Raw genomic sequence first — 27431 nt, 5'->3', positions numbered from 1 at the left:
CATGCAATGACGAAAACTTAAAATCTTATGAAATGGCATGAAATGAGAGCTATACAAATGGAAAGATACAGCATTGGGATATGCACAAAATGTTTAATTCTTCCAAATATAAACTAAATGCAGTTTCAATTACAGACCTTACAGGGCTCTTTTAACAGAAAAAAATAATTCCAAAGTACATATCAAATGTTAACTGTCTAAAAATAGACAAGAAAGGAAGTTAAAAAAAAAATAAAAAGACTTGCCTTGCCAGATTATGAGAACATACTATAAAGCCACTGTAATCAAATCCACATGGTATTGGAATAGGAATAGATGAAAAGATGTCTACAACAGAACAGACAATCAAGAAACTGACGTCAGGACTAGGAGACTTTAATATACAACAAAGATGGTATTTCAATTAAGTAGCAAAGGACAGATTAAGAAACAGGGATAGTACAACTAGCACCACTTCTGAAAGAAAATAATACACTGGGAAAACTTCTTGGGACGAAGGTAACAAAGGGTTGCTATCTGTATTATCCAACAAGTCTTATACATTGACAAACAACTCAATAGAAAAATGAGCAAAAGCTAGGAAGAGGCAATACATAAAACAGCAAATCCAAAAAGCAAATAAATATAATATAATGCTCAATCTCACTAGTAGTCAGGGAAATTGAAATTAAATATAATTGGAGGTGGAGGGAAAGAGGCAGTCTCATGTACTGCTGGTAAAAATATGAACACTTAACGTCATCAATGTGTTGTGCGACTTTAAGTAAAACGACGCGTAACGAGACCAATTTTCCCATAGGCTAATTGCTATAGACAAGAGTTAAGTTCCTTGGCCATTTCATCAAAGTTATAACAAAATGATGTTACTTGAGGACTTGCTGTAGTTATCATCTTTTTGGAGAGCAAACTGTCAACACTTATTAAAATTAAAAATACATGCATTCCCCTTGAGGGTTGGGACGAGACAGACTGATCCAAAGGGAGCAAAGATGGGCCCTTGGGAGCCACGGATGTTTCTTGATATGGGTGAAGGTTACAGAGGCGTTCAGTTTGCGACATTCTGAGCTATAAACTTAGGACATATGTGCTGTGTGTGTGTCAATAAAAACATATAAAATATATAAATCATCTAACCAAACAACCTCACTCTTGGCTATTTCATAGCAATACATGCTTTATGGCAAAGGTCTGAAGACAAAGCAGACACGTCAAGAGGGAAGCTGATGAATGACGTGACACCCACTCTGAGCACATAACCACTGAGAAGAATCACTTAGAGGAGGGTCGGTGCACTTGACAAAACAGAATCCTGGGAAAACATGATTCCAGTTTTGAAATCAGTGACCAATCTCCCGATTTATGTACATGAGCCCGTCACACGTACACTGACACAGGGCTGGTGGGGGGCTGCGATGAAGGTTTGCACTGGGAAGGGTTACCCGGTAGTGCTCCTAGCACCGAGGTCTGCAGGGGGAAAGGAAGGAGGACTGGGCCAAGATGCTGTCACTGCCAGGCCCGTGCTGGGCTCGTGTGGCCCTGCAGAGTGGGCCCCATTGGGTCAAGGGCGCGGGGCCTGTATTCCCAGCACCAACCAGTTGCTGGACTGGCTGCTCCTGGGAAAGGCGTGTGCCCTTGTGCACAGCTCTTTGCGGCCAAGGCACTCACCAGCAAGCTCCCAGCCACTGGGGTGATGGTACAAGGCGCCTGGCACGGGGGCGCCTGGCATGCAGAGCACACAGCAGGCCTGCCCGAGTGTCAGCCACGCTGCACAGACACTCCGGGGCGGCCCCATCAGGGTGCTGCCGGGCTTCCCGGAGGAAACTTTTAGAAGGAAAGGTAATGGCATGAACTCAACCTCCCTCTCACCGCAAGTGGTCTCCAAGATGCAAATGACATTCTTCTCCCTCCTCCACGCCCCATCGTGAGGCCCCTCCCTCTGGCTGCGTGCCTCTGCCATCTAGGTAGCTTACCTGATCGAATGGCCCAAACCCTCATCCCTGACAAGGTAGGCTCTGGTCTCCAAGCCCTTCTCGGGCCATAGCCGATGCCTGTGCCATATTTGGACAGGGGACCGAGTGGTGACCACATCACCTGGGTGCCAAGTGTATGCTCCCCTGCCTCCATTTCTGATGCCCAGGGGGTCCCCGGATCAGGACAGAGATGACATTCCTTGCCTGCCAGTCTCTCCACATAAGGAACGTGACATGACCAGGCAGCAACCACAACAGGGGACTGAACAGTACTCTTCCTGCACCCCTGGTGGGTCTCCCTCTAGGACACAGGACAACCTGCAGAACCCAGAGGGGTGGGGGAACTGGGAGGATGGCAAGCGGGGGCCCCCCACATCCCCCTGTGGCTCCCAGATGTCTAATGATGCACACGGGGGCACTGCACCCTGTAACGGTCACTGATGTACAGTGAACACCGCACCCTGGAGGCTACTGCTCCATCCCCATCAGGTGTCATCCCCAAGCTGACACCTCATCTGTGCCACCCAGGCCATTCCACCACTCTGCTAGGCAGGCGTTTCTGGCTGTGTGGCCGTGAGGGAACCCGTGGGCTCCCTATCATGGGCCCACCCACAACAGCTCCCCTGCTGGGAGGTGGGGCCCTACATCCAGTGCAATGCCACGCCAGATTCTGTGTCAGCAGCTCAAATGCTCTGTGAGCCTAACACAGCTCAGAGGTCCTGCAAACTTGTGCCTGGAACACGTGTGCACTCGAGTCAAGATCTATCATTGAACCTTTGGAGACACAAAGGGTTCAGCGTTGCCAACCTGCCACCAAGTGACTGTTCTCCTCAAAGGATGGTGCCACTGGGGATGCAGCATGTGGTCTGTGTAAGACAGTTGGACATTCAGCAGATGCGATAGCTAGGTGAGCTCTGGTGAGCAGGAGGCTCCATTTAAGAGCTGGGACAGCAGATGACAGGCTGATGGACGCCACCTGGCCAAGTCGCCCCCATTTCATTACTTCCTCAGTACTCGGTCTCAGGTCACTAGCTGCTCCGTGTCTGCCATCACCATAGTCTTTACACTTCTTGTTACTCGCTGGTAGCGAATCCATTGCTAGCTAAAAATGTAAATGCTCCCTGTTGAAATCGCTGTATGCTTTCTGCTCCCTGACAGGCCAGCACTTCCTGGGTGGCACCTCCTGGGTGGGTCATGCAGACACAACAGCCAGGAGGGAGGGCAGGAGGTGGCAGTTCCTGAGGGAGCAGGTTACTCTTCAAGAGAGAAGCCTAGTCTGGTCTTCAAGCAGTGGCAGGGGTGGGGCACTAGCCTTTAACAGAGGAGCAGCCACTTCTGTAGGGCCGAGGTACCTGGGATTCAAGTTCTGAACGCAGCCATCCTGACGTCCCCATCGCGCATCTCAGGGTCCCTGTTCTTGACCAGCCCGACCTTGAGGCAGCACAGCACAGAGTAATCCGACTTCTCTGGAGCTCTGCCCATCTTGGCACCTAGCACTAGGCCTGTGCCTGCAGGTGGCCACTCCAGGCAGGCAGGAAAGGCCTCTGCTTATCACATTTAGCCTGTAATGGCTAGTTAATCAGCCTGTCTTTTTCCAAAGGCTGTTATTCCCAGCCATAGCCACCCATTCCAATGTCTTCCATCGCCTTGCGCTTTTCAAATCACAGCTGCTTCCACGGGTACACCAGGCCAACCACCCCTAGTGAAGTTTGAACCACACTGCTGCCATTCGGATTCCACCTTGAACTTGTGATGAAGTCATCGGTGCCAGCCTGCCTGAGGGTCACTAGCTCCAAAGCACAATGTGTTTTCTCAGACCACTCCCCGCACCAAGTGTAGATCAGGTTCCCTGGGAACCAGACTGAGCTGTGCAGGCAGGAAGTTTACCAGGGGTGGAGGGGTTCTTGGGGAGCCGGACCCAGAGAAGGGGAGGTTCCAATGCGACACAGTTACAACAAAGGCCTCAGCCAATCCCCCTGGAGGAAGGGGTAGCACAGCACTGCCACACGTGCAGTTCTAATCATGGAAACAAATGACAATACAAAAGGCACATATTAAGTCGTTACATGGCTAGCAGTAGGGTAGAGGGCTCAACAAAGAGGAGAAAGCCTGAACAAAGAAAGCGTGTGCGTATGGACCCTTTCACTACATGCATGTGTAAGAATGTAAAAAACCTTTTTTTAATGTGGGATTATGGCCTTCAAGTTTTGGGTTTTTGTTTAAAAAAACAAAAACCAAACTTTTCCCAAAGCATTACAAAGAGCCCCAAAAAACACCGAGGAAAATAACCAGTAAAAGCTGACTTCACCGATCAGTCCACCCGCGGGAAAACACACACTTCACCCTGCCTTCAAAGAACTCAAAGCACAGCAACAGTTAAAGCACCCAAAACAATTCCCGTTAAGATCTCTCAACTGAGCTGCAAAGGAGCCAAACGCAGTTTACTTCCAGCAAGGCATGATGGTAACGGAAGGAGTGTATTTGCACAGAAGCTTGTAAAACGTGGATTTCACCACCACTACGAGTTGAGTGAAGGAGAAAAGGGTAGGAAGAGGATAGTCGGAAAATGTCACAGGTGTCTGGAAGTGATAGTCCAATCTGAATGGGGCCCAAAGTAAGTGGGTAAGTGGTGGGACAGGCAGGAATTCATGAGCATGTTTCTATAGAGAAATTTTGCAGAGAGCAAGGACAAGAGCTGAGCTAATTCTAGCAAAGCAAGACCAAGTGGCAATCAACTGAAGGCGACAGCAGTCAGGAAACGACTGGAAAAGCAAGTAAGAGGCAAGGCAGGCCTGATTGAGGGGCAGGGCCAGAAGTCCAACCCCTAGCAGGCTTTGCTGTGATGGGACAGAAGGGCCTTATGTTTATTTGACAGAAATAAAAGTAGTAGAAATTGTTAATCCATATACTCTTGACTAGAATGAATATGATCAAAATAGATCTATTTTGTCATTTAGTTATCTGTCCTTGAAACTTTGCAAAGATTTCCATGAGATATGGGAATAAAGACACTTCATACACATGAATGAATCGGATTTTAACACATTGCGTACGGCGGGGTTTAAATCCCTCGTGACGATTCTCGTGATCCGTACGCAACGTGTTAACAAGTATCTACCTTTTGTGGTCTCAAACTTGTAATTTGTAATGTCTGTAAGAATATCTTTGTTTTACTGGACACCATATTCACCTCTAAGCTCTACCAAGTTAAAATAAAAAAGAATATGGATAAATGTGTACTAGAAAATGTTACTTGACTTCTGTAGGTCCTTAGACAAAACAGGCATGGTCTAACAAACACGTGCTCAATCATATGCATAATCCTATCAGAGCACCAGGGCAGCTGACAACCTTGAAATCACCCTGAAAACTTCTCCCCCAATAGTTACCAAACTATCAGCAGAATTACTGAAGAATAAAATGACAATGAAAATTCAACTCAGATGAAACCAATTCTGCATCTAGTTTAAAGATGTATGATTTAAGGTAAAAAGCTAAACTACTGGTCACAAAAGACCCAACAACACAACACAGTGGCTCAAAGAACAAAAAGTCAAGTTTATTTCCGTTGTGTTGAGGCAGCTGTCTCAGAAGTCACTCGGGGGCCCGGGTTCCTTGCAGCACGCTGCTCCCCAATCCTCCAGGACCCCGTTAGCATTCGCACGGTTGGAAAGGAGACATTTCAGGTTCCGACTGCAGGGAAGGCAAGAGGCCAGCTAGGAAGCAAGCTGGGTTGTCCTCGGGTCCACCCTGGACCAGGACACACCACCTGCGCATGTCCCACTGACAGCAGCAGGGAGACTGAGCCATGTCGGCTGATCGTGTGCCTCAGGAGGAAAGACAGACTCGGGGGTGGGGGACGGGTAATCTGCCAAAAAGGCCTTTGGAGCAACACAAATGCCCGTGACTGGGAAGTGAGAAGAGGTTGTCCTAAGTCCGGATCATGGTTACCTCTGAGCAGGGAGAGGGTTTTACTCAGAAGGAAATTTTGAGGTACTGGCAATATAAGTGGTAGTTACATGATGTCCTCATTATATTAATTCACTAAGCTGGACTTTCAGTGTTTTCACAGCAAAGGTTTTTTTCTTTTTTTTGAAGATTTTATTGGGGAAGGGGAACAGGACTTTATTGGGGAACATTGTGTACTTCCAGGTCTTTTTCCAAGTCAAGCTGTTGTCCTTTTAATCTTAGTTGTGGAAGGTGCTGTTCAGCTTCAAGTTGTTGTTCTTTCAGTCTTAGTTGTAGAGGGCGCAGCTCAGCTCCAGGTCCAGTTGCTGCTGTTAGTTGCAGGGGGTGGAACCCACCATCCCTTAAGGGAGTTGAGGAGTCGAACAGGCAACCTTGTGGTTGAGAGCTCACTGGCCCATGTGGGAATCGAACCAGCAGCCTTTGGAGATACGAGCACAGAGCTCCAGCCGCCTGAGCCACCAAGCCAGCCCCAGCAAAGGGATTTTAAATAAAAGATCAATCTTGCTGCAAGAAGCTAAACAGTCCAATCCTTACTGGATGTGTACCTCAACATACATACCTCAGTTAGTCTGGCAGATCAGAAAATGAGACCCCAAGGTGACATATAACATTGATAATGTAGTGTTTGTAAAAGCAAATAACTATAGTTTATTTCCACTGATTTCTGAGTTCAATTTTGATATTTATCGGGTATTAAATGGGCTTTCAGCAATTAAATGCTGATTTACAGTATTTTATTTTTAAGACACAAGGATTTGACGTAACAACAGCTCAACATCTGACAAGAGTCCAGGAACCACTAGGTCTCAGGTCCAGCATCATTCATCAGTAACCCACCAGCAATCCAACTTTCATCCAAATTCTACAAAGTAAGAATAAAATTGGTGGGACCCTGTGGCAGACTCTACGGTGGCCCCACGGCCCCTGCCTCCTAGTATTCATGCCCTGTGACTCCCTCCTCTTGAGTGTAGGCGGGATGTGTTGACTCACTTCTAATCATCAGAACAAAACAAAGGTGTTAGGATGTTTGTGATTATGCTACATAAGACTCTAATGTCAGTCTCGCTAGGGACACACAATCTTGCTGTCTTTGAAAAAGCTGCTAGACAATGAAACGCTGCCTTATGGAGAGAACCGGAGAAAGGAACTGAATTCTGCCAAGAACCCTATGAGCTTGGAAGCCAATGCGTCCCCATTCGAGCTTCAGATGAGACCCCAGCCCTGGCTGAGACCTGCACCGTAGCCCCACAGAGGACCTGGCTACGCTGTCCAGGCTCCTGATCCACAGAAACCATGAGATAACAAATGTGTGTTGTTTTCAGTCACTAAGTTTGCAGTTCTGGTGTTATGTAACAGCAGATAATAGAGTCCTTGTGAAAATCCACTATTTTTCCAAATCCAAAACACTTGACAGAAAACACCTTATCTTTTTTCATTATCTTCTCAATGCATTTGTGAAAACTAGTGTTTTTAACAGGATATTTTAAGAACATGACATGTTCATGAGATGGGGTGACTGCCAGAAATTTTGCTCAACAGAGACTTACTCACATTATACTACCAGAGGCATTTCATTGTTCTTATCAGTTTTTGAAAGGAAGTACATTTCCACCTGTCAAGTGCACACTGCTCTTTTATTTTAGAAAGCCACGTATACAGGACAAAGGAGAAAGCTCTTTGATGTTTAAATATTTATCTTTCTTTACTATCCCCCACCACCATCATTCCTCCTAAAACACGATAGATTGCTAGGTATGTCGTCACACCCCAAAATTCTTACCAGTTCCTTTGCTAGTAACTCCTACTATAGTTAAGACACACAAGCAACAGATACCTGAATATGAACAGATCAAAATGCTAAGTGCTGCTGTATGTTAAGAAACCACATTTACATTTGTCAATAGTCTCCAATTATTTCATCTCATTATAATTATTCAATTATCTCACTCACTTATAACTTACTCTGTAGAAAACAAATTATTGGCCAAGACTTACAAATTTAAAATAAAACTGCTTTGCTAGTAAAAAAAAAAAAAAAGGGTATCCCAAACACTTGTCACACTTGTAAACACGTCACTGCTTTTACTATTCTGTCATGATCCACTGATCTTTGCCACCTAACGGGTTACAAATTTCTATGGCAATGTAATACACATACTGTCAAAAACACTTCTCTTGGCTACCACACACAATAAGCAAACAGTCGTCCTCAGTATCCGCGGGGGGTGGGTCCCAGGACCCACAGGGATACCACAATCTGTGGACGCTCAAGTCCCTCACATAAAACGGAATACTGATGTGTAACCCACATTGGCATATAAGCGACAGCAGGTTATCCCACACGTCACTTCACTTGCGCGGCCTCAGTGTAGTGCTGGGCCTGTGATAAATTCAAGTTTTGCTGCTTCCTGGAACTTACTGGGATTTTTTTTCCCTAATATTTTCGATCTGCAGTTGGTTGGACCTGCAGATGCAAAAACCTGTGGATATGGAGGGCTGACTGTACTATGTACAGGTTTAATGACGCCATAGCTCAGGCTGAAGCAACAGGCACGGTTAAACAGCTGGTCTGATTCAAAGGGGATGTCTGACAGAAATGTCCGGAACAGAAAGACAGTGTTACATTTTCAAAGCAATGAAGAGCTAAGAGAATGTTAGATTTAGTGAGCTCAGTCAGCAGTGAATGAGTACAGCGAGGGGGAGCTGGGCTCCATGGTTTGTAGGCAGGAGCTTCCTTACAATGTAAGTCCCACAGAGCAATTCTGCTCCATTTCACTTCCAAACCTTAGTCTGAAGAATTATTAACATTCAAATTAACAAAAGATAGGTTCATAAATTACTCACTCTTTTCACTCTCTCTCCAGTTCTTAGACTCCACTAAATCACCTGAATGCATAGCAGACATAATCTTCTGAGCAACACTGGAAAGTGGTATCTTACAGAGCTCAAAGCCTACAAATGCCTCAGAATTATCCATTTTCATAAATCCTAAACATAAAATAAACACAATACCCATATATTAATTTTGAAACTTCAAAATAAGAAACAAGTTATTTGAAAATGTTTATGTAGAGATTTTCATAAAAATTATTATATTAACAACCACAAGAAATAGGCATAAATCGTCTCCTTTAATACAGACAGCATAGTAAGAAAGCAACTGTTAGAGGCTCAACTGGGATGTTATGGTAAACAGGTAACAAAGTAAAGAACATATTTTCTAGGTAACCAGTTTTGAAGCAATTTATTGAAATACTTCCTGAGATTTCAAACAAATGGCTGTTATAATCCTCAAACATAAATAACACAAAAATTACTTTTAACTGACTTGCGTGATTATAATAGATACACAACCCAACATCCTTCCACTCCCACTGGCCCCCTGGGCTAAGGGGGTGAAGGTCTGCAAGGGACAGTGCAAATCATCAAGTAGCTGGTCAGACATCTAACATATCTGACACTAAACAGAATTTGCTAGTCCATGAGCAAGGAAACCAGGTCACATATTTTTTTCCACATTACTGGAGAAAAGAAAAATTTTAAGTATATTCTCTATACCAACGTAGAATAGGAAAAAAAAAAAAAAAAAAAAAGGAAAAAGTACCCATGAGGAGCTAAGAGCAAAATCTGACCAAATTTTTGCCACGAAATTTTTAAGCATTTTAAGATCTACTTAATAAATTTTTAAATAATGTACAATTGGCAAAACATTTTTGTTTAATGGATTATAAAAATCATCAGGGGTCATGTTACCTAAACATACCCATTTTCTGATGGTGATAGCTGAAAAATTCCATAAAGACCACCTATAACGTAGTTTTTAGATATTAAGAGCAAGTAATCTAGTTCTAAAGCAAAAATATTCCTGAAAGTAATATATCTTACCTTTATAAAGCTTACATGGTAAGTAACACAGGCCATGTATAAATCAGGCACTAAGGAAATATTTGATGTAATAACTAATAAACTACTACAAATTATTTTATACCAACCCTTAAAATAATTTCTAATTGTCCAAATACTACACTTGTATCCCAACTAATAGCCCAACATTTAAGTGTTCTCACTCCAAAGAAGCTGATTAGAATAGCATTTTACATCTTTTGAGCAACCATGTCTATGGAATTCTGAAATTTCATTTAGAAGTCATTCATGTGGAAGTCATTCATGTAGAGTCACACACACTGCTGAGATCTGTCTTGCAGAAATTTTGAGTCCCCAGAACCCTGTTAAAATAAACAATGGGCCACGGAGACTTGACATTCATTGTGGTCTAAGTAGGAACATTAAGAATCTCAAAGTCTATAGCAAAAGATTAGGAGGGAATACGGGCAGAATTTGACTTTACAGTCAACTATGAAGGGACTTGGCTATTCCATATATTAAGGTCTGTAGCTTTAACAATGCTGATTCAAAGTTCTACAGTTTTTTTAAATAGAAAATTTCTATTTCTAAAAAAATTAGTAGATATAACTACTAAAAAATATTTGCATTATATAATACAGTAGTGACCGCCTTATCCACGAGGGATATATTCCAAGACCCCCAGTGGACACCTGAAGCCACAGACAGTACCGAACCATATACACACTTTTTCCTGTACATACTACATACATATATACATACATAGATATATACATTCTCACTTACAAGAAGCACTTTATAGCTTCTCTTTGGCATATCCGAACTGCCCGCATCACTATTCTTGCACTTTGGGGCCATTAAGTACAGGAAGGGTAAGTTGGACACAAATACTGCAATACTGCAACAGTGGATCTAATAACCAAGACAGCTACTTAGTGACTAACAGGCAGGTCTTAAACAGCGTGGTGACACTGGACAAAGGGAGGATAAAAGCCCCAAACAGGATTGAGCAGGTATATGTGAGATTTCATCATGCTACTCAGAATGGCACACAATTTAAAACTTATGAACTGTTTATTTCTGGAATTTTCCATTTAATATTTTCAGACTGCAGTGGACTACGGGTAACTGGAACTGCAGATAAGGGCGGGACTACTGTAATGCTTTTTCCCTATAAGCAAAACGTTAACAAGACTAAGTGCCACCAAGTAAATGTTCAAGTCATGTAAAGCACTGGTACTCTAAACAAACATGTTACCTAAGAAAAACACAAACTGATATAACACTCAAATTCATTCAATGTTCCATTGACCTCAAATTTAAAATCCTAGTAGTGGTTATTTGCTATATTCTCCTCCTAATACATAAAACATTAAGACAGAGCATATGTAGTAAAAATTCAGTTTTTAGTAATTTTCAATCTTTGAGACCAACGGCCTTAATCTTTGATTGCTTTTCTAAATTCTCCACAATCTCTTTCAGATAACCTTCATCTTTTAAAAAATATACATATAATTCTCTTTCCATTTGATGCAATTTGTTAGACGCCAAAATTTTTCTTTTTGTTTTCACATCAGCAAGAACATCAGTAAGAAGATGATTTAATTTATTCAGCTGAGATTCTACTTGATGAAACTGCTCCGTTAACTCCTAAAAAGAAAATAAAAATGCTTTTAATTCAAGAACTCTTTTTACAACAACAATTATAAATTTAAAATGTAATTTACAAGGAAAGAATATAAATGATATAATCAACACTCCCACAGTTTTAACAATAAGTGAAAATGAAAAATCCATAGGTTTAATATAAATTCTATGTAAGATCAATTGCAACAACTTCTGATAGGCAATTTTAAGTGATTCAAAACACACTCTTACTCCCTGAAGAAGACTTGATATGTAAAAACTGTTCTGCATATTCGTACATTCAAAAATAGTCCTGAATGCATGCCACATGCCAAGCACTGTTTCAGAGACTACAGATTATAAGAATAAACACCATCTCTTTCATGGAGCTTACATTGTGCTCAACTAATCAAACCTTATTTCAGCCTAATCTCTGTTTATTCTAAACATAGGAGGTACAGAGAAAGCCTTGAAATAAAGCAATTACCAGTAAAAAAGAATTACCTCATCAAAAATCTCCATTTTTTTCTTTTTTTCACATTGTTATAGAAGATTAAAGTACATGTGACATTCAACAATCCTGACTTATCACGTCATTGTCCTGCTCAAGAACTTAGACATGCTGGACCCATCACATTTAATCAACTGAAACTCCTCACTTTCTAACATTAAAAGCAATTTTTTAACAAGTTTCCATGGCTTTCTAATTAAGTATTCTACTCCTATACAATTTCAGCCAGTACTACCAAAGAGCTTCTCAGAAAATCTGTAGTTCAAACTACCTCAGAACGTTCCAGAGATTCTCAGCACAGGCCACAAGCATGGTAATCACGTGGGTGCCAGTTATGAATACCGATTCCTGTACCTTACTCTGCTCAAAGTTACTCAAACTCTGTGACAGGGCCAGAAAGCTACATTTCAACAGGCTCCCAGGTGATTCTAATGTGCAAGTTCAAGAATGACAGCTAACACCTGTCATAAAAGCCAGAGCGCAGTACTAAAACTGCATTTAAAAAAATGTCAAGTATATTTACAATAAGTGGTCTCCCTTTGAGGAAAAACTTGGTAAACTCTAATACAATGAGAAACAATCTCACCTCACCTATACTTTCAATACTAAAAACCTTTGTTAACAATTGCTAAAATAATACTCCTACAGATACTGAAAAATATTCAACTTCATTAATAATAAAAATGTTAAGTTAAATTTGGATGGCATTTTGTACCTCACTAGGCTAGGGAAAACATTAAATAATGACATCCAATAAGATTATAGTGAAATCACCATATTTTAGTGATTCTAGGCTACAATCACATTTTAAAATATCCAAAACTAACATGCATTTTATAATCAAGAGTATCACGTCATTGTTATTGACCAGACACACATAAAGAATGCCGTATTACCGACATTAAAAAAAGTTTATAGTGGTAAGAACACTTAACATGAGCTGTCCCCTTCATGGATTTTTAGGAGTGCAGCACAGAACTGCGAAGTACAGCACAACGCTGTACAGCGGATCCCGAGAACGTTTTTCATCTTGCACAACTGAAACTTTACACCTGCTTGATTAACAGCACCCTCTCATGTCCCCCTTCCCAGTCCCTGGTCACCACCTGTGCTATTCTCTGCCTCTATGATGTGACTATTTCAGGGATCTCATATAAGCAGAATAATGCATTGCTTGTCCTTGTGACCTTCTTCTACTTAGCATCATTTCTTCAAGGTTCATCCATGTTGTCACATACTGCAGAAGTTCCTTTTTTAAGGCTGACTAATATTCCACTGTATGTATATACATTTTCTCTATCCACCCCTCTACCGATGAACATTTAGGTTGTTCCCATATCTTGGCTATTATGAGTAGTGCTGCAAAAAATGTGGGAATGCTAGTATTTCTTTGAGATCCTAATTCCAATTCTTTTGGTTAAACATCCAGAAGTGGGATTGTTGGATCATATGGTAGTTCTATTTTTTTTTAATTTTTGAGGAACTTCCAAACTGTTTCCCACAGCAGCTGCAACATTTTGCACTCCCACTAACAGTGTACAAGAGTTTCAGTTTCTCCACATCCTCACAAACACTTAATGTCTTTTTCTTTTTTAAATAGCCATCCTAACAGGTGTGAGGTGATATCTCATTGTGGTTTAATGCATTCCCTTGATGATTAGTGACCCTGAGCATCTAGTCATGTACCTATTGCCCATTTGCATGTTCTTTGGAGAAATATCTGTTCAGTCCTTAGCCCACTTTTTAATCAGGTTATTAGTATTTTTTGCTATCATCAATATCCTTGATGTATAGTGTGGAAAAATACAGATCACTCTGAGTCAAAAAATAACACAGAAGAATTGAAACTGAATGTGAAGCTTTAGAAATACCCTATTTTAACTGGCTTATTTTTTTCTTTTATATTCAAGAGTGATATTACAAAAATCTAGGTCTAATGCATCTAAGAGGGATCTTTTAATAAGTATGAAATAAAAATTCTAAGTAAGAAAATATTGTCAGTTTAACTAAAAAAGTTTTTCCTTAGTAATTCATGAAATGACGGTGTACCACATGATCATTTCAATACTGCTGGTGGCATTGTAAACAGGTACAACTCCTTCAAAATGCAGTATCGCAAAAAACAAACACAAAAAAAAGTGTAGACTCAAGAAACCCAATAGTTCTACTTCCAAGAATTTACCCAAAGGAAAGTGTCCAACAAGAAGCTACATACACAAGATATACATGTCTTCCAAGAGCAATCAAAAGAAAATGAAGATTATCCAAGAATCCAACAATGGTGGATTGGCTACAGAACTTGACATGGTAATTACATCAACGGAGTACTGTAACATTAAAAACTAAGAAAATTATTTACAGTGAAATGTTTATTTCATAATGGTATATAAAAAGGAATAAAAAAGATATGTAAGTAAAGGTAAAAAGCATATACCTTGCAAATACTAGCCAAAAGAAAGATGACATAGAAATATTAACATTAGATAAAAGAATATTAAGACAGAAAGCATAATAGGAATAGAGAGGGTCACTTTGTAATGCTAAATGGTTCAAGTCACTGCAATTAAATTTACCAGGATAATAACTCACTGCAATTTTAAACTTGGATATAACTTATAAAATAAATTCAAATATAAAGAAAAAAACTGGCACACAGCAGGCACTCAATAAACATTTACTGATTTAAAACAAAACAAAACAAAACTGATAGAACTAGAAGGAGAAAATTTCAAATCCACAATCATATAAGACTTTTATACAACTATTTATTGGAACAAGACAAAATCAGTAATAGATTTAAAAAAAAAACCAAAACTAATCACCGATATCACTTCATACCCATTAGTATGGCTATTACATATTTTTTTAAAACGGAAAATAAAAGTGTATGCAAGGATAAGGAGAAACTGGAACCCTTGTGCATTGCTGGTAGGAATGTAAAACGGTGGCGCTGCTGTGGAAAAGTTAGGGAGTTCCTCGAAAAGTTAAACATAGAATTATCGGGGCGGCCAGATGGTTCAGCTGGTTAGAGCACAAGCTCTGAACAACAGGGTTGCCAGTTCGATTCCCACAGGGGCCAGTGAGCTGTGCCCTCCACAACTAGACTGAAGACAATGAGCTGCCACTGAGTTTCCAGAGGGGCGGCTGGATGGCTCAGTTGGTTAGAGTGCAACGTCTCAAAAAAAAGGTTGCCGGTTCAATTCCCGCATGGGATGGTGGGCTGTGCCCCTGCAACTAAAGATTGAAAACGGCGACTGGACTTGGAGCTGAGGTGCACCCTCCACAGCTAGACTGAAGGATAACAACTTGGAGCTGATGGGCCCTGGAGAAACACACTGTTCCCCAATAAAATAAAATAAAAAACACAACACATAAAATTACCATATGATCCAGCAATTCTACTCCTAGACACACACTAAAAAAGAAATGAAAACAGGGACTCAGATACTTGTACACCAATGTTCATAACAGCATTATTCACAACAGCCCAAAGGGGGAAACAGCCCAAGTATCCTTCAACAGATGACCAGATGAACAAAATATGGCATATACATACAATGCAATATTACTCAGCCATAAAAAGGAATAAAATTCTGACACATGCTACAATGTGGATGAAACTTACGAACATTATACTAAGTGAGATAAGCCAAACACAAAAGAACAAACGTTGTATGATTCCACTTCTATGAAGTACTAAGAGTAACTGAATCCAGAGACTGAAAGTGGAATAGAGGGACTGAAGAAGATGAAAAAGTTCTGGAAATATACAGTGGTCACGGTTGTATGACACTGGGAATGGACGTAACGCCACAAAATTGTATACTGAAAAATGGTTAAAACTGAAAATTCTTAACATTTTGTATGTTTTATCACAAAAAAATTTTTTTGCTTACTGGAATAAAAATTATTTAAAAAAAAAAATCACAAGCTTTCCTGTTTCAAGAAAAAGTAGTCTAGTTATTCAGATCAATCCTCCCATAGGAAAAAAATATAAAAGGCTAAATGAGATATTTAAAAAAAAAAAAATCAAACAAAACAAAAGCTTCCTAAAAACAACAAAGAGATAACAAGACATCAAAAGGAACTACAAGTCCATAAAACAACCCAGATTGGTAAGGGAGCCCAGCAGCAGCTTTACTCTAGGGCAACTGCCAATCCTAGAAAATTAGAACCTATGATTCTTGACTCACAAGATGAATGGGAGAAAAAGAAAAGTCCAAGGTCTACGGAAAGTGTGGACTCAAACAGGAGACCCTGTTCACAATAAGCTAACAACTCAAAGGACACCAACGATCTTTTTTTATAACTTTTATTCATTTAAGCGTGTTTTTCCAGGACCCATCAGCTCCAATTCAAGCAGCTGTTTCAATCTAGTTGTGGAGGGCGCAGCTCACAATGGCCCATGTGGGGAATGAACCGGCAACCGAGTTGTTAAGAGCACCGCGCTCTAACCAACTGAGCTATCCGGCCGCCCCAACTCCAACAATCTTAAGATCAGGATGGCCCAGAAGTGCAAGAGCCCTTGGCTAGAATTAGAGCCCAGACAGGAATCACCTAGGTCCTCTAAAGACTCGTGGACTTTGAACCCAGTTTAAGGTTCAGAAGTGGCAGTGCCCATACTATCTAACAAAACAGACATGAAGGCAAAAGCACTGCAGGATCATTTTTTTCTTAATGTTAAGAGGCTCCCTTCACCAGAAAGACAAGTGTCTGTATGCCTCAATAAATGGTGATGGGACAATTTGGTTATTCATAGGGGAAAAAATAAATAAATAAAATTAGAACTCTACGTCATACATAAAAATAAAGTCACAGTGGATCAAAACCTAAAATTAAACATACCTTAAATAAAAGATATCATGATGTTAAGAGCAAACCTTAAGAAGACATACAAAACAAGATATAAAAAGGACAAATCATAAAGAATGATAAATGACATCAAAATTAAAATACTAAAAAAAGCCAAAACCAAAAAACTATAAAAAGACAAGCCACAAATAGGGAGTAAATATATTTAACACACATTACTGATAAAGGATTGGCATTTAAAATATATAAATAACTCCTACAAAGGATTTTTTAAAAATAATCTAAAACAGGCAAAGGAGACAGAAGTAATTTTCAGAAAAAAGATGAATGGCCAGTAAACAACAGAAAGGAACCAATGGGATGCTATTTTGTATGCACAGACTGATAAATGCATAAATCAGACAATGCTGTGATGAAAAGGATGTGGATAAATAACATCTTAGGACACTGCTAAGTACACTGCAGGTACAATATGGTACAACTGCTTTGGAAAATAATTTGATGTACCCTGTAGAAGTGACCCTGTGACCCAGCATTCCACTCCTGAGTGACAGTGTGTGTACACGCACATGCATGTGCAACTGGGAGACATGTAACAAGACTGTCCATAGCAGTATGATCTATAGTAGCAAAAACTGGAAATAACCTAAATGTCTGTCAACAGAACAGATAATTAAATTATGGGATTTCATACAGTGGAATACTAACTATATCAAAGAGAAAACCAAGAATGAACTACAGCTTTGTATATATCAACATGGATGAATCTCAAAATCATATTAAGAAACAAGCAAGTTACTGAAGAATACATACAATACCATCTATGTAAAGATGAAAAACACATTAAACAATATAGTCTAGAAATATATATATGTAATAGAACTACAAGTAAGAGCAAATGATAAAATTAAGCATAGTAGTTACTCCTTAAAGAAGAGAGGGGAACGCTATTAGGAGGACATGCTGTCACTAAGCATATACAGAGTATTTTAAAAACATAAGGACAATTCTCTAAGACAGGTGAAAAAATACAGGGGTGGTTTTATTATTATTTTTTAAATTCTTAGCATAAGCATTACATATTTTCATATATCTAAAATATTTTATAAGTCTAAAAAATTCTGTGTACACTATCAAAACTATCTGAAAAACTACAAGTTATAAAAAAGTAAACTTTGTATTAGGGCAATGGGATGTGGGGTAGTATTTTCCTCAAGTTAACATTTTCTCTAGCATCTTTTACAATGAACATTATTTTTTAAAGCATTTTTAATTACCACAGCAAGCACCCACCTGATCGCTAAGCAAAAGCTGGTTTCCTCCTTGATACAAAGCATCGCAAAGCACGTCCACATCATTATTCAGTTTGGACACAAAGAAATAATGTTCTCTAGCAGATACTGCCAACTGATCTTGTACTAAAGAAACATCCTGTTTTAATTTCTCAGCCATTTCCTCCATTTTTCCATGGGTTATAAACAATTCTTTTTTCTTATTCTCTCCTTCTAAAAGTTGATAAAGCCTAAAATGTGAAAATAAAAAATTAGAAAAAAAAATCCTTAAGTCAGTACAGTTTTCAAAATTACAATCCACTATATTAAGGCGTCTTTGGGATGGTTAACAACTTAAAAAATATTAATCTGTCTGCTGCCAAATCAAGTAACTGAAAACATTCCAATTAAAATACTATCTCATTAGAGAAATACATACTCTAATTATTGTATCTGAACCCCCAGTTTCCCATTCTCCCAAGTTTTAGATATAAAATTCTTTTTTACTTTAACTGACATTAACTTACTTCAAAGAAAGTACATTTCAGATACCTCGCAAGAAAACACTTCTTTTACAGATATTAACTGTGCTGTAGCAGAAACAGCAACGAACTTTAGAAGCCCTAGGTCTGAGTTCTGGCTATTATGTGAAACCTGGATCAAGTCAACCTCTGAGAGTTAATTTTCACATCTTAATATCTACCTATTTTAAAGGACTGTGGTGGATTTAAAAACAAAAATTGAAAATATAAAAAAATGTAAAAAAAATAGAGCTACATAAATAGTAATAGTAAACTTGTTCCTCCAGTCTTGTTCATATTTGGTTGACAAATTAAATTCTTGATGAGCCATGAGGTCACTTTAATACTTAAAACATTAATGGCAGAAAAATCCTACCAGGCAAATGGAAAAATGAGAGGCAGCACCTTCTACACACATCTGACAAAAAAGGGTCTGCTCTTTTGCTTAGAATTAATGTGTGTGTGTGTTTTAATTATTAGGTTAGTGCAAAAGTAATTGCGGTTTTTGCAATTATTTTTAACTGTTTAAACTGCAATTAGTTTTGCACCAACCTAATATTTTAACAAGTTGCAACAGACTTCCTAAAACTAGCTCAAGCCCAAGGCTGACAATTTTGTTCCTGAGATGTGACAACAGAATTCTAGAGGGCGCCATTCACATAGGTCCTGACGTCAATGCCACCCTCTGAAACTGCAACGAGGCAGCCCTATCTACGCCCCTCATTTCATTAAGAAAACAAAAGGATTAGATGATTTTCCTCTTGTCCTGGAGAAAAATCAGTAGGATCCAGGTTTTTTAGGCCTTTGACTACTCTAACCATCCAATTTCAGAATCCTCATACCATCAATTGCTTAGACATCCAGAAAAGGTGGGAAACAACATTCATTCTCATCAACTAACCTGACTAGACACAGAATTGAAGTCTTCCTCTCTACTGTCACCTTCTTCAAATGCAATTCTCTGCCCAGTAATACCTACTGTACACTAAGCTGTACTCAAACTTCCTGCTGTAGTTCAACTTCTGCCCCAAATCTCAAACAGAGCATCTAAATAAAGGTGCCTAAACGTAGGACCTTGTATATATTCAATTCCTCCAACCCATCCACCTCAGCTCTACAGTAACTACTTCCAGATTTAACATGAAAGGAAAAGGGAGCAAAAAGGAAAAAGAGGCATAGAAAAGTGGGAGAATAGAAAGGCCAAAAGTGGAGTACAAAGAATTTTTTAAACTTCCACAATTTCAGTTCAAGCTCTCTAAGTATTTTACAAAACAAACAAAAAAATATTAAAATGAAGCATACCTGTGAGCAGAATAATCCCTGCTATCAATGGTGTTCCTTGGATTTATCTGATGAGATATTGATGGGTCTGCTAGCATTTCTAATCGCTGGTGGAGCTTCATATTACTTTGACTAAGTTCTTGAACCAGATTTTCAAGTTGACGGTGTATGTCCCAGTGCTTTCTTGATTCAATTTCATATGCTAACTGCAGAAGTTCAAATGATGCCTTTTGCTTTATCAACTGATTTAAAACTAACTCTTGTCTTGCTGTATAATAGTCTTGTTTAGCAATCTGCAGATCAAAATCTCCCTTTACAACTGGCATATTCAATAACTGGGCATTCTCTTTTACCACAGCAGGCAAGCTTCTGTCTTTTATACGAGTAATTTGTTCTTCAAGTTTCAGAATCTCACTGTTCAAGCTAGAAATTTTAGCATCCAAATTATCTTTGCCAAGAGCCTATAAAAAGAAAGCAATTACATTTCAAACTGTATATATAATGCTCAAGTAGTTTAAAAATTATTTTCACTTTCCATTTTAGGTTATCAGATAACATGCTCACTAATAAAAAATAATCTCGTGTTAGCAAAAGACAAAATCACAATTGAAAAAGGAAAAATATGGACTAAGACAAGGGTAAAGCCAGTATAAACTGCTAAATTTTAATGCTATTACTACCACATGTACACATAGTAATTAATGGCTACCAAAATAGAGATCTTGTCATGCTTGTCTTAATCAATAAAAATTATTAGCACTACTGATTGCAAACATATGTTATTTAAGTTTTTCTTAAAATTAAAATAATCTCAGTAGCTATTCTCCTAGTCTGTCAGCTGACTGTAACACCTCCACAGAATGACAGGACTTCATACATTATTCCAAAGTTTGTCAGTGACACTGACTTGGTGTTGGTGTTCAGTTTCACAAAGTTTTATTTTTACTCAACTACATAGCAGTTACATTACCAAGAAAGCGATTTTTCCAGGACAGCAGATGGGTATCTGCAATACACCTATACATTCTCAACAGAGAATCAGGATTTCAGTCCCCTGAACTAGACCTCTGAGTTCATTAGCACCATGCTCCGGTCAGGGCAAACAAGGCAGAATACCCAGGCACAGCAATAAGGTTATTTACCCACACATCGTAAAGGAAATTTCAGTGTCGTCTGTATCTGAGCCAATACAAACGTCAAATTCAGAATGCACAAGTACTTTTGTTTAAAATTAGATAATGTGGTTGGGGTTACAATTCCTAATTCTGCCCTCCACTAATATGAAGACCTGTTTGTATGAAATGATTTATCAGACTAAGCACTGAACAATTGATTTATTATATCCCCCTTTCTAAATATCAATATTCTATCCCCCATTGCTAACAATTACAGTATGAATCCAGCCTCATGTCTCATGCTTACCTTGCTAGTGAGGCTGTGAAGATTTTCCTCTGCCCATTTTATACTTGACTTCATGCTCAAATTACTCGCTTTCAAGTGAATTAACTGATGTTGAGCACAAATGTATGCTAGCTGCAGCCTAGCCATCTCTAGCCATCTCTCCTCAAGGATTTCTTGATTATCACAAATAGATGGTGCTTGTATATCTAAAAGTTGAAAATTTTCTTCATTTGAACTTTCAACTACTTCATGTACACCCTGGAAGAACTGATTTTTAGTATATAAAGTTAATGCTGCTGTGCTTTGCTCTTCTTGGCCTAGGTATTTTTCCAAAGAAAACTGAGATAAAAACACCCGTGGATTTGTCCCTTGACCCAAATTAGAACGTCTGAAGAACATCATCAATTTTGCAACTCCATCTGTAAGAACCTGAAGTTCATTCTTGATCTTAGTATTCACAGCACTTAGAATTCCTTGACTCTGCTTCAGCTTTTTAGTGGCTTCTTCTTCTTTAGCATTTAACTTCAGAGATTTGTGGTTAGTTACCGAAGCCATCAACTGGCCTTTATTACGTCGCTGAATTTTAAGGTTCTTTAATTTCTGCAGAGTTTGAACCTCAGCCTCTAATTTCTCTAGCTCTTTGTCATCCAGGGTCGGTGTCTTCAAATTAGAAGTTTTACAGGTTTTAAGAACTTCATCCAATGCTGCTCCTTCTAGAATAGGCTTGCCTGATTTTTGAAGAATGCCAAAAGCTTCCAATTCTTCTTCAGACAATACATTCTGTTCATTCACATTTCCACAAAACCACTTCAAAAATGACTCATCTTCAACAGTCTCAAACAACCAGTCAAAATCTTCCCCATTAAGAATATCAGCTTTGGGATAGTCAATTTTTTTTAATGTTTCCACAAAATCTTTTCCACAACTCATGGTTTAACTACCCAAATTTCTGTAAGTGATATGGGTTTATGGTGTTGGTATTTAGAAAATAAATCCAAATATAAACAAAACTAATTTTATGTTAAGTCCATAGAGAAGGGGAAAAATATTTTTAGAGTCTATGATTTCTCCTAGGGGGGAAAAGACAAGTATTAGACCACAAATAAGGTGACCATATTTTTAAAAGGACAATACAGATAAGTATCAAAAAATATATGGTACCATCTAACCCAGAGGTAGTTGTAGCTGAAATGTTTGATGAAGATGAAACAAACAATAAGGGTATTACCGTGTTTTGCCGTGTATAATACGCACCCACGTTTTTGGCACAAACTTTCAGGGGGAAAAATATTTCTTTTAATTTTTTACTACTACCATGTACAATGCACATCCTTATTTTTATTTGGGCAAAATAGTGTGCATTGTACACGGCAAAATACGGTACTTAGAACACTGCAACAATAATGAAAACCTAGTACGGTGAAAGTCTTATTTTTTCCAAACATAAAAATGGTTTACAATATGTTATATTTTATTGAGCATTAGCTCAGCTTTTAATTCAAAATAAACAAGTCCAAGCCATGATGTGGTTAAGCTGCCTCTCTTCCCTGCCCTTCCTAAGAAAATAAAAATAAACGTAAGTTTTTGAGAAAAGTCAACTAAATATTTACCTCAATCAGTCAATTACCATCCGCCATTCGCACAAGAATCACTGTCCAGAAAGGATCAACCTAGTGCAGAGAAAATCAGGTTTAAGGTTGAAGAACTGAGCAATCATTAAATAAAAACATTTCAGACATGCTACTTTTCAAAAAAGGCACCACTGAGTAATGCACGACGATTTAACTAATCGAACTTCGGTGACGGTGGTTAAGTCGTACAGACAGATTAACCGTAAACCTAACAGATTCGCACCAAAATCTCTGGCTGTTTTTTGTGTCATTCAGTCACGAAGCGTCTGCTGTTAATAAGACACACGTCCACAAAAACCACCACGTCGGCGTCAAAGACAAACTGCATAAGCGCCGTCAGGTGACGGACTGACTCCGCAGAGCTCGGGCGCGTCGGCCCGCGTCCCCACCGCGCCTCAGGGACAAAGCTGCCCCGGCCCCCGGGGCCCCCGCCCCTCACCCGAGGCCCCCTCGCTCTCCCACGCGCCCCAGGCCCCAGCCGGCCGGGCTCCCCGCCCTGCGGCAGCGACTCGCGCGCCTGAAAGGAGTCCCCAGGGGCTCCCACAAGCAGGGGCAGCCGGGTGGTCGGCGCCGCTCCAGAACTGCAAGGCCGGTGCCATTTACCTCAGGAACCACCGCTCGCGCCAGCTCCGCAACCCAACGCCCCGCTCCGCGCCTCGCACTGCCTCACGGGAGCCCCGTCACTGCGCTCGCGCGGAAGGCTCAGCCGGGGCCGCGGGGGTGGGGGAGGAATGACCGTTTGCGCAGGCGCGGTATCGGACGAAGTGGGGCTGAAGAAGGCGGGCGTCTACTTGCAGGAAGCGAGCTGATTGGCTCTCTTCCGCGGGGGCGGGGCCGAGGCGCGCGTGGGGCGGGACTGGGCCACGCGAGGGTCGCCTCGCGGGGTGGGGTCGGACTCGGGCTGCGGGCAGGGCCTTGAAGCCCTGCACCCGTTTGCTGTGTGGTCGGCTCCAGGACCGGCTTTCCCTCCCGGTTCAGCTTCCTGCCCTCCTGTACCCCAAACCCCTAAAGCAATCGGAGTAGTGTTTGGTGGTCTTAAGGCTTCGCTGTTATTACTCGCTTTACAATATTTTACGATGAACGTTTATTTTGCAAAAGCAGTTTGAGGGTCAGGCTGACTTCCTCCACAATCCCATTTTCAAAATTAACTTTTAAAGACGTTTTAAACTCAAGATGAAACATCATTTCCGAAGAGGATGCCGGAAGCAGGCCATGTGTAGTCAGCGAAGGAAGGATTGCTGAAATAAGATTGCGAAGTTCTGTGCACATCTGGTTGATTACAGTCCAATGGAATAAGACCTTTTGGGTTCTCATCTGTATTGGACGGAATTAATTTGCATCTCTACCAGACAAAAGTCATTTTTATTTACCAGTCTTCTACAAATCAATGCCTAAATATGCAAGGTTTGGATCCTCGTCCTTCCCACATAGTTAGTGCTCCTGCCACCCCCGCATCAAATGACTAAGATACCTTATTAGACAACGTCCTAGTCTCCAGTGACATTGGAAGGGCAGAAGTCTTTATGGATATTTTTAAAAATTATTTTTAGGAGAGGGAAAAAATGTCCTAAGGCAGACATCACGAATTAATCGTCAGTTGCAATACTTCCTATTAATTTGTTTTACTTTTTTTAACTTTACTTTTTTACTCGCCTGTTCTAAAAGACAATAAAACTTAAAATGATCTGAAAAATAAACATTACAGGGGAAAAAGTTTACAGGGCGGTGCCCGGCCTGAAACGGGGCAGGGAGTGGGTCCTGCTGGTGAGCTGAGAGGCTAGGTCAGAGCCCCTGGACCAGGAGAAGCCCCTCAGCCAACCATGGGGGCAGGCACTGGGAGGCGGCACGTTGTGCAGCAGGAGACAGGAGCTGAGCTGGCTTGTAGGGAGGAAGTGAGGCAGTGCAGACAGTGCCTTCAAGAAATTTTGCTGAGGAGGCAAAGATTGAGGGAGAGAGAGCAAGAGAAGGAGCAGAATGACATTAGATGGGGGGTGGGAGTGCAGAGCTGAGGGGAGGGTTTGGGTTTTGTTTTGTTTTAAGATGGGAGGAACTTGAGGATATTTATGGACTGTGAGGAGGAACTTAGAGGACCAGAAGATGCGAGAAAGAAAAGGGGCTACTTTATAGAAAGATCCCCAATGACAGGAGAATGAGACCCCCAAGCACCCAAGGTGGTCGGGAAGCCCACTTTTCCTAGTGACTCCTGGGTCATATCCTGGGCCCACAAATTCTCCATATGATTTTGAATGACTGACTTTGAAAGATGTTTGTGGGGTCAAAAAAAACAACAACATAAAAATATAAAGTAAAAATCACAATGATATTGTCTCCCAGAGTACAAATGACAAACACAATAGGTTCAACTATACAGACTTGGAAACTTTTCTTTGAAAAGTTGACTTACTAGGGCATTTCAGCTCTTGAGATTGCATTTGGAAGTTAAGAAAGCAAATATGTTACACTTACTTCCAGGACAAGCTCTTTCCTCCGATCAAAGTCATATAGGGTTTTAATGGGGTACTTGCAGAGTCAAAAGAGAAAGGGAACTGGGGGATGAACCTCCCCCAGAAAGCCCAGGAGAATGGAGTGGAGGAAATAGACCTAAACACAAAGCTGGAAGCATCACGTAGTTTTGTTTTCTTTTTCTCTTTTTCTCCTTCCTGCAGGACTCTTTTTCTCCCACTGATATTAAAATGTACTTTACGTTTTGGACGATGTCTTTTTACATGGGTTTAAACTGTAGTCTGATGTTAAAGATCATTTTTTTGTAGCTGTACTTTCAGTGATGGTGGCCGGACTCCATTCTTCAAGCAGTAGGGACTGGGGGCCGCGTCCAAGCGGAGGAGTGACAACAGAGTTATGTTAGCAGCTTGATTCTTCAGGGACAAAAGTGACAAAAGGTGGCAAGACACAGATGAATGGAGGCTCCAATGCACTGGGGAGAGGAGGAACGAGCTGTCTCAGGGTACCCAGGGCAGAGACCTCCCTGAGGGCAGAAGCCTGGGGCCTGCTGGCCAGAGAAGCCTGGATGACTCCAGGTTTCCAACTGAGCAAGAAAGTGGCACTCCTTCTTTGCATGCTTCCTATTCTGAAGAAAGCAGAAGATAAGGCTTGCACTGCGGGGTTGGAGGAGAGTGGGTGAAGAGTGAGTCTGTCTTCCATCATGTTGACACTCAGGTGGCAAAGGTGAAAACTCACTCCTCAAACTCCAGAGCTCACTAAAATGGCCCTGCGGGTTGGGGGGTGCGGAAAGTGGCAGCAGAGGGGCTTGGGAGGGGGGATGCGGTCTCAAAAAGAGCCTTTGGACAGGCTGAGAAGAAGGCAGGGAGGCACGAGGAGTTTAGAACCACTTGGAGCTAAACAGGCAAGTGGCATAATCCCATTCGCCTTCTGGAAAGATCCCTGTGGGGCCAGGGTGTCCTGGGGGCCTGGCTCGGGACTGGGAATGGAGGAAAGGAAACAATGCTGCTGATTAGCCCAGATGAGACCAGCTCCCAATTTGGGTGGCCATAATTCCAACAAAAATGTGATGGGAAGGGGCACCGGAGACTCAGGGCCCGCTTCCCAGAGGGGGCTGCAAGCTGAGGATGGGGTGGTGGGTGCTGAGGGCAGCAAAGGCAGGAGTGTGTTGAATTGAAAGTATAGGAGTGGATGAACAAACCAAGGCACCCGGAGCTGATGGGGGCAACAAGACTATCCGAGCTTATTCTTGCTGCCAAGAAGACAGAGGCAGGTGTCCCATTTTGGAGCGTGCTTGCTATAAACCAGGCCTAGAAGGTGGGGATGGAATGTAGCGAGAGGGGCTTCCCAGAGGACCAGGGTCAGACCTTTTGGTGGGTGACCTGGGGAAGGTGGGTACCTTCCCTGAGCTTCAGTTTCCTGCCTGTGACATGGGCCAGTGTGAGCGTGTCAGGTGCTAACTACATCAGGGCTTAGCACAGCTCCTGGAGCCCTCAGGCCTCAGTACATAGTGGTGATTTTAAGTCAGTAACATTTGGAATTCAAATGGCCCCCTTTACATTCCCAGTAGGAAGTCCCCTGTGTTCTAGGGGTGCCCCCAGGGGGAGTCACACAGACTCCAAAGGCCAGAGTACTGCTGCCTGCTGCTCCCTGATGGAGGAGAAACTCAGATCCTCTCCCACAGACACCCTCAATCCTGCAGGTCCCTGCAAGCCATCTCCGATGTGCTGTGGCCCCATGTCCAGTGTGGCAGCCCTGGGCTCCCAGGACAGCCCATCACTCCAGGTGGGCATTTCCTTCCTGTTAACTGCTGGGGCTGCGCTGGCTATTCCATACCCCTCCCCACACTACAGTCCCTGATGGCGGGAGGCAGAGGCCATGCCTAGGACATTCTGGGGACACTGAGGACAGGTCCAGGGAGGGTTTCTCAGAGAACCAGCAGCCACTGTATGGGACGGCACATGGAGGCAGGCCAAGGGCACCCACCAAGGGCACCTGGCTGGCATGGAGTGCCCTAAGGGCCAAGCTGTCTTCATGAGTCAGTGCTCAGCCACAGGGCCAGAGGCAGTCTGAGTGACAGCAGAAGAGCTCCTGGTTAGCAAACAGGCATGTGT

The 27431-nt window shown here is 41.3% G+C and overlaps 2 protein-coding genes across 7 annotated transcripts in view; both read right to left on the bottom strand.

Moving 5' to 3' along the window:
- Positions 1–8955, bottom strand: part of POLN (DNA polymerase nu) — a 123306-nt gene extending 114351 nt beyond the window's left edge. For all 6 annotated transcript variants that reach the window (XR_016019381.1, XM_074320283.2, XM_088793261.1 and 3 more), the window contains exon 1: positions 8784–8955. Coding sequence is in view for 5 of the 6 variants with exons in the window: in XM_074320283.2 (XP_074176384.2) it covers positions 8784–8955 (172 nt within the window). In the remaining variant the exon portion in view is untranslated. The remainder of the gene's footprint in view (positions 1–8783) is intronic.
- HAUS3 (HAUS augmin like complex subunit 3) lies at positions 7555–23603 on the bottom strand. The gene is made up of 6 exons (XM_019711531.3): positions 23461–23603; positions 22837–22896; positions 21248–22296; positions 19847–20286; positions 18046–18274; positions 7555–11453 (listed from the first exon to the last, which is right to left on the bottom strand). The coding sequence occupies exons 3-6, from the start codon at positions 22154–22156 to the stop codon at positions 11220–11222; spliced, it is 1812 nt and encodes a 603-aa protein (XP_019567090.3). The 5' UTR covers positions 22157–22296; positions 22837–22896; positions 23461–23603; the 3' UTR covers positions 7555–11219.
- Between the last annotated feature and the right edge of the window lie 3828 nt (positions 23604–27431).

This window comes from Rhinolophus sinicus, chromosome 1 (assembly GCF_057876585.1).
Source record: "Rhinolophus sinicus isolate RSI-liver-muscle chromosome 1, RSI-T2T, whole genome shotgun sequence".
In the NCBI taxonomy this organism is placed as follows: Eukaryota; Metazoa; Chordata; class Mammalia; order Chiroptera; family Rhinolophidae; genus Rhinolophus; species Rhinolophus sinicus.
This window is presented reverse-complemented; position numbering and strand designations above follow the sequence as displayed.

Coding starts and splice junctions, on each gene's coding strand:
- HAUS3 (XM_019711531.3), bottom strand. CDS start 22,156: ATGAGTTGTGGAAAAGATTTTGTGGAAACATTAAAAAAAATTGACTAT. Junction 20,287..21,247: donor TTCACAGCCTCACTAGCAAG/GTAAGCATGAGA, acceptor TTCTTTTTATAG/GCTCTTGGCAAAGATAATTT. Junction 11,454..18,045: donor AGCTTTTGCTTAGCGATCAG/GTGGGTGCTTGC, acceptor TTTTCTTTTTAG/GAGTTAACGGAGCAGTTTCA.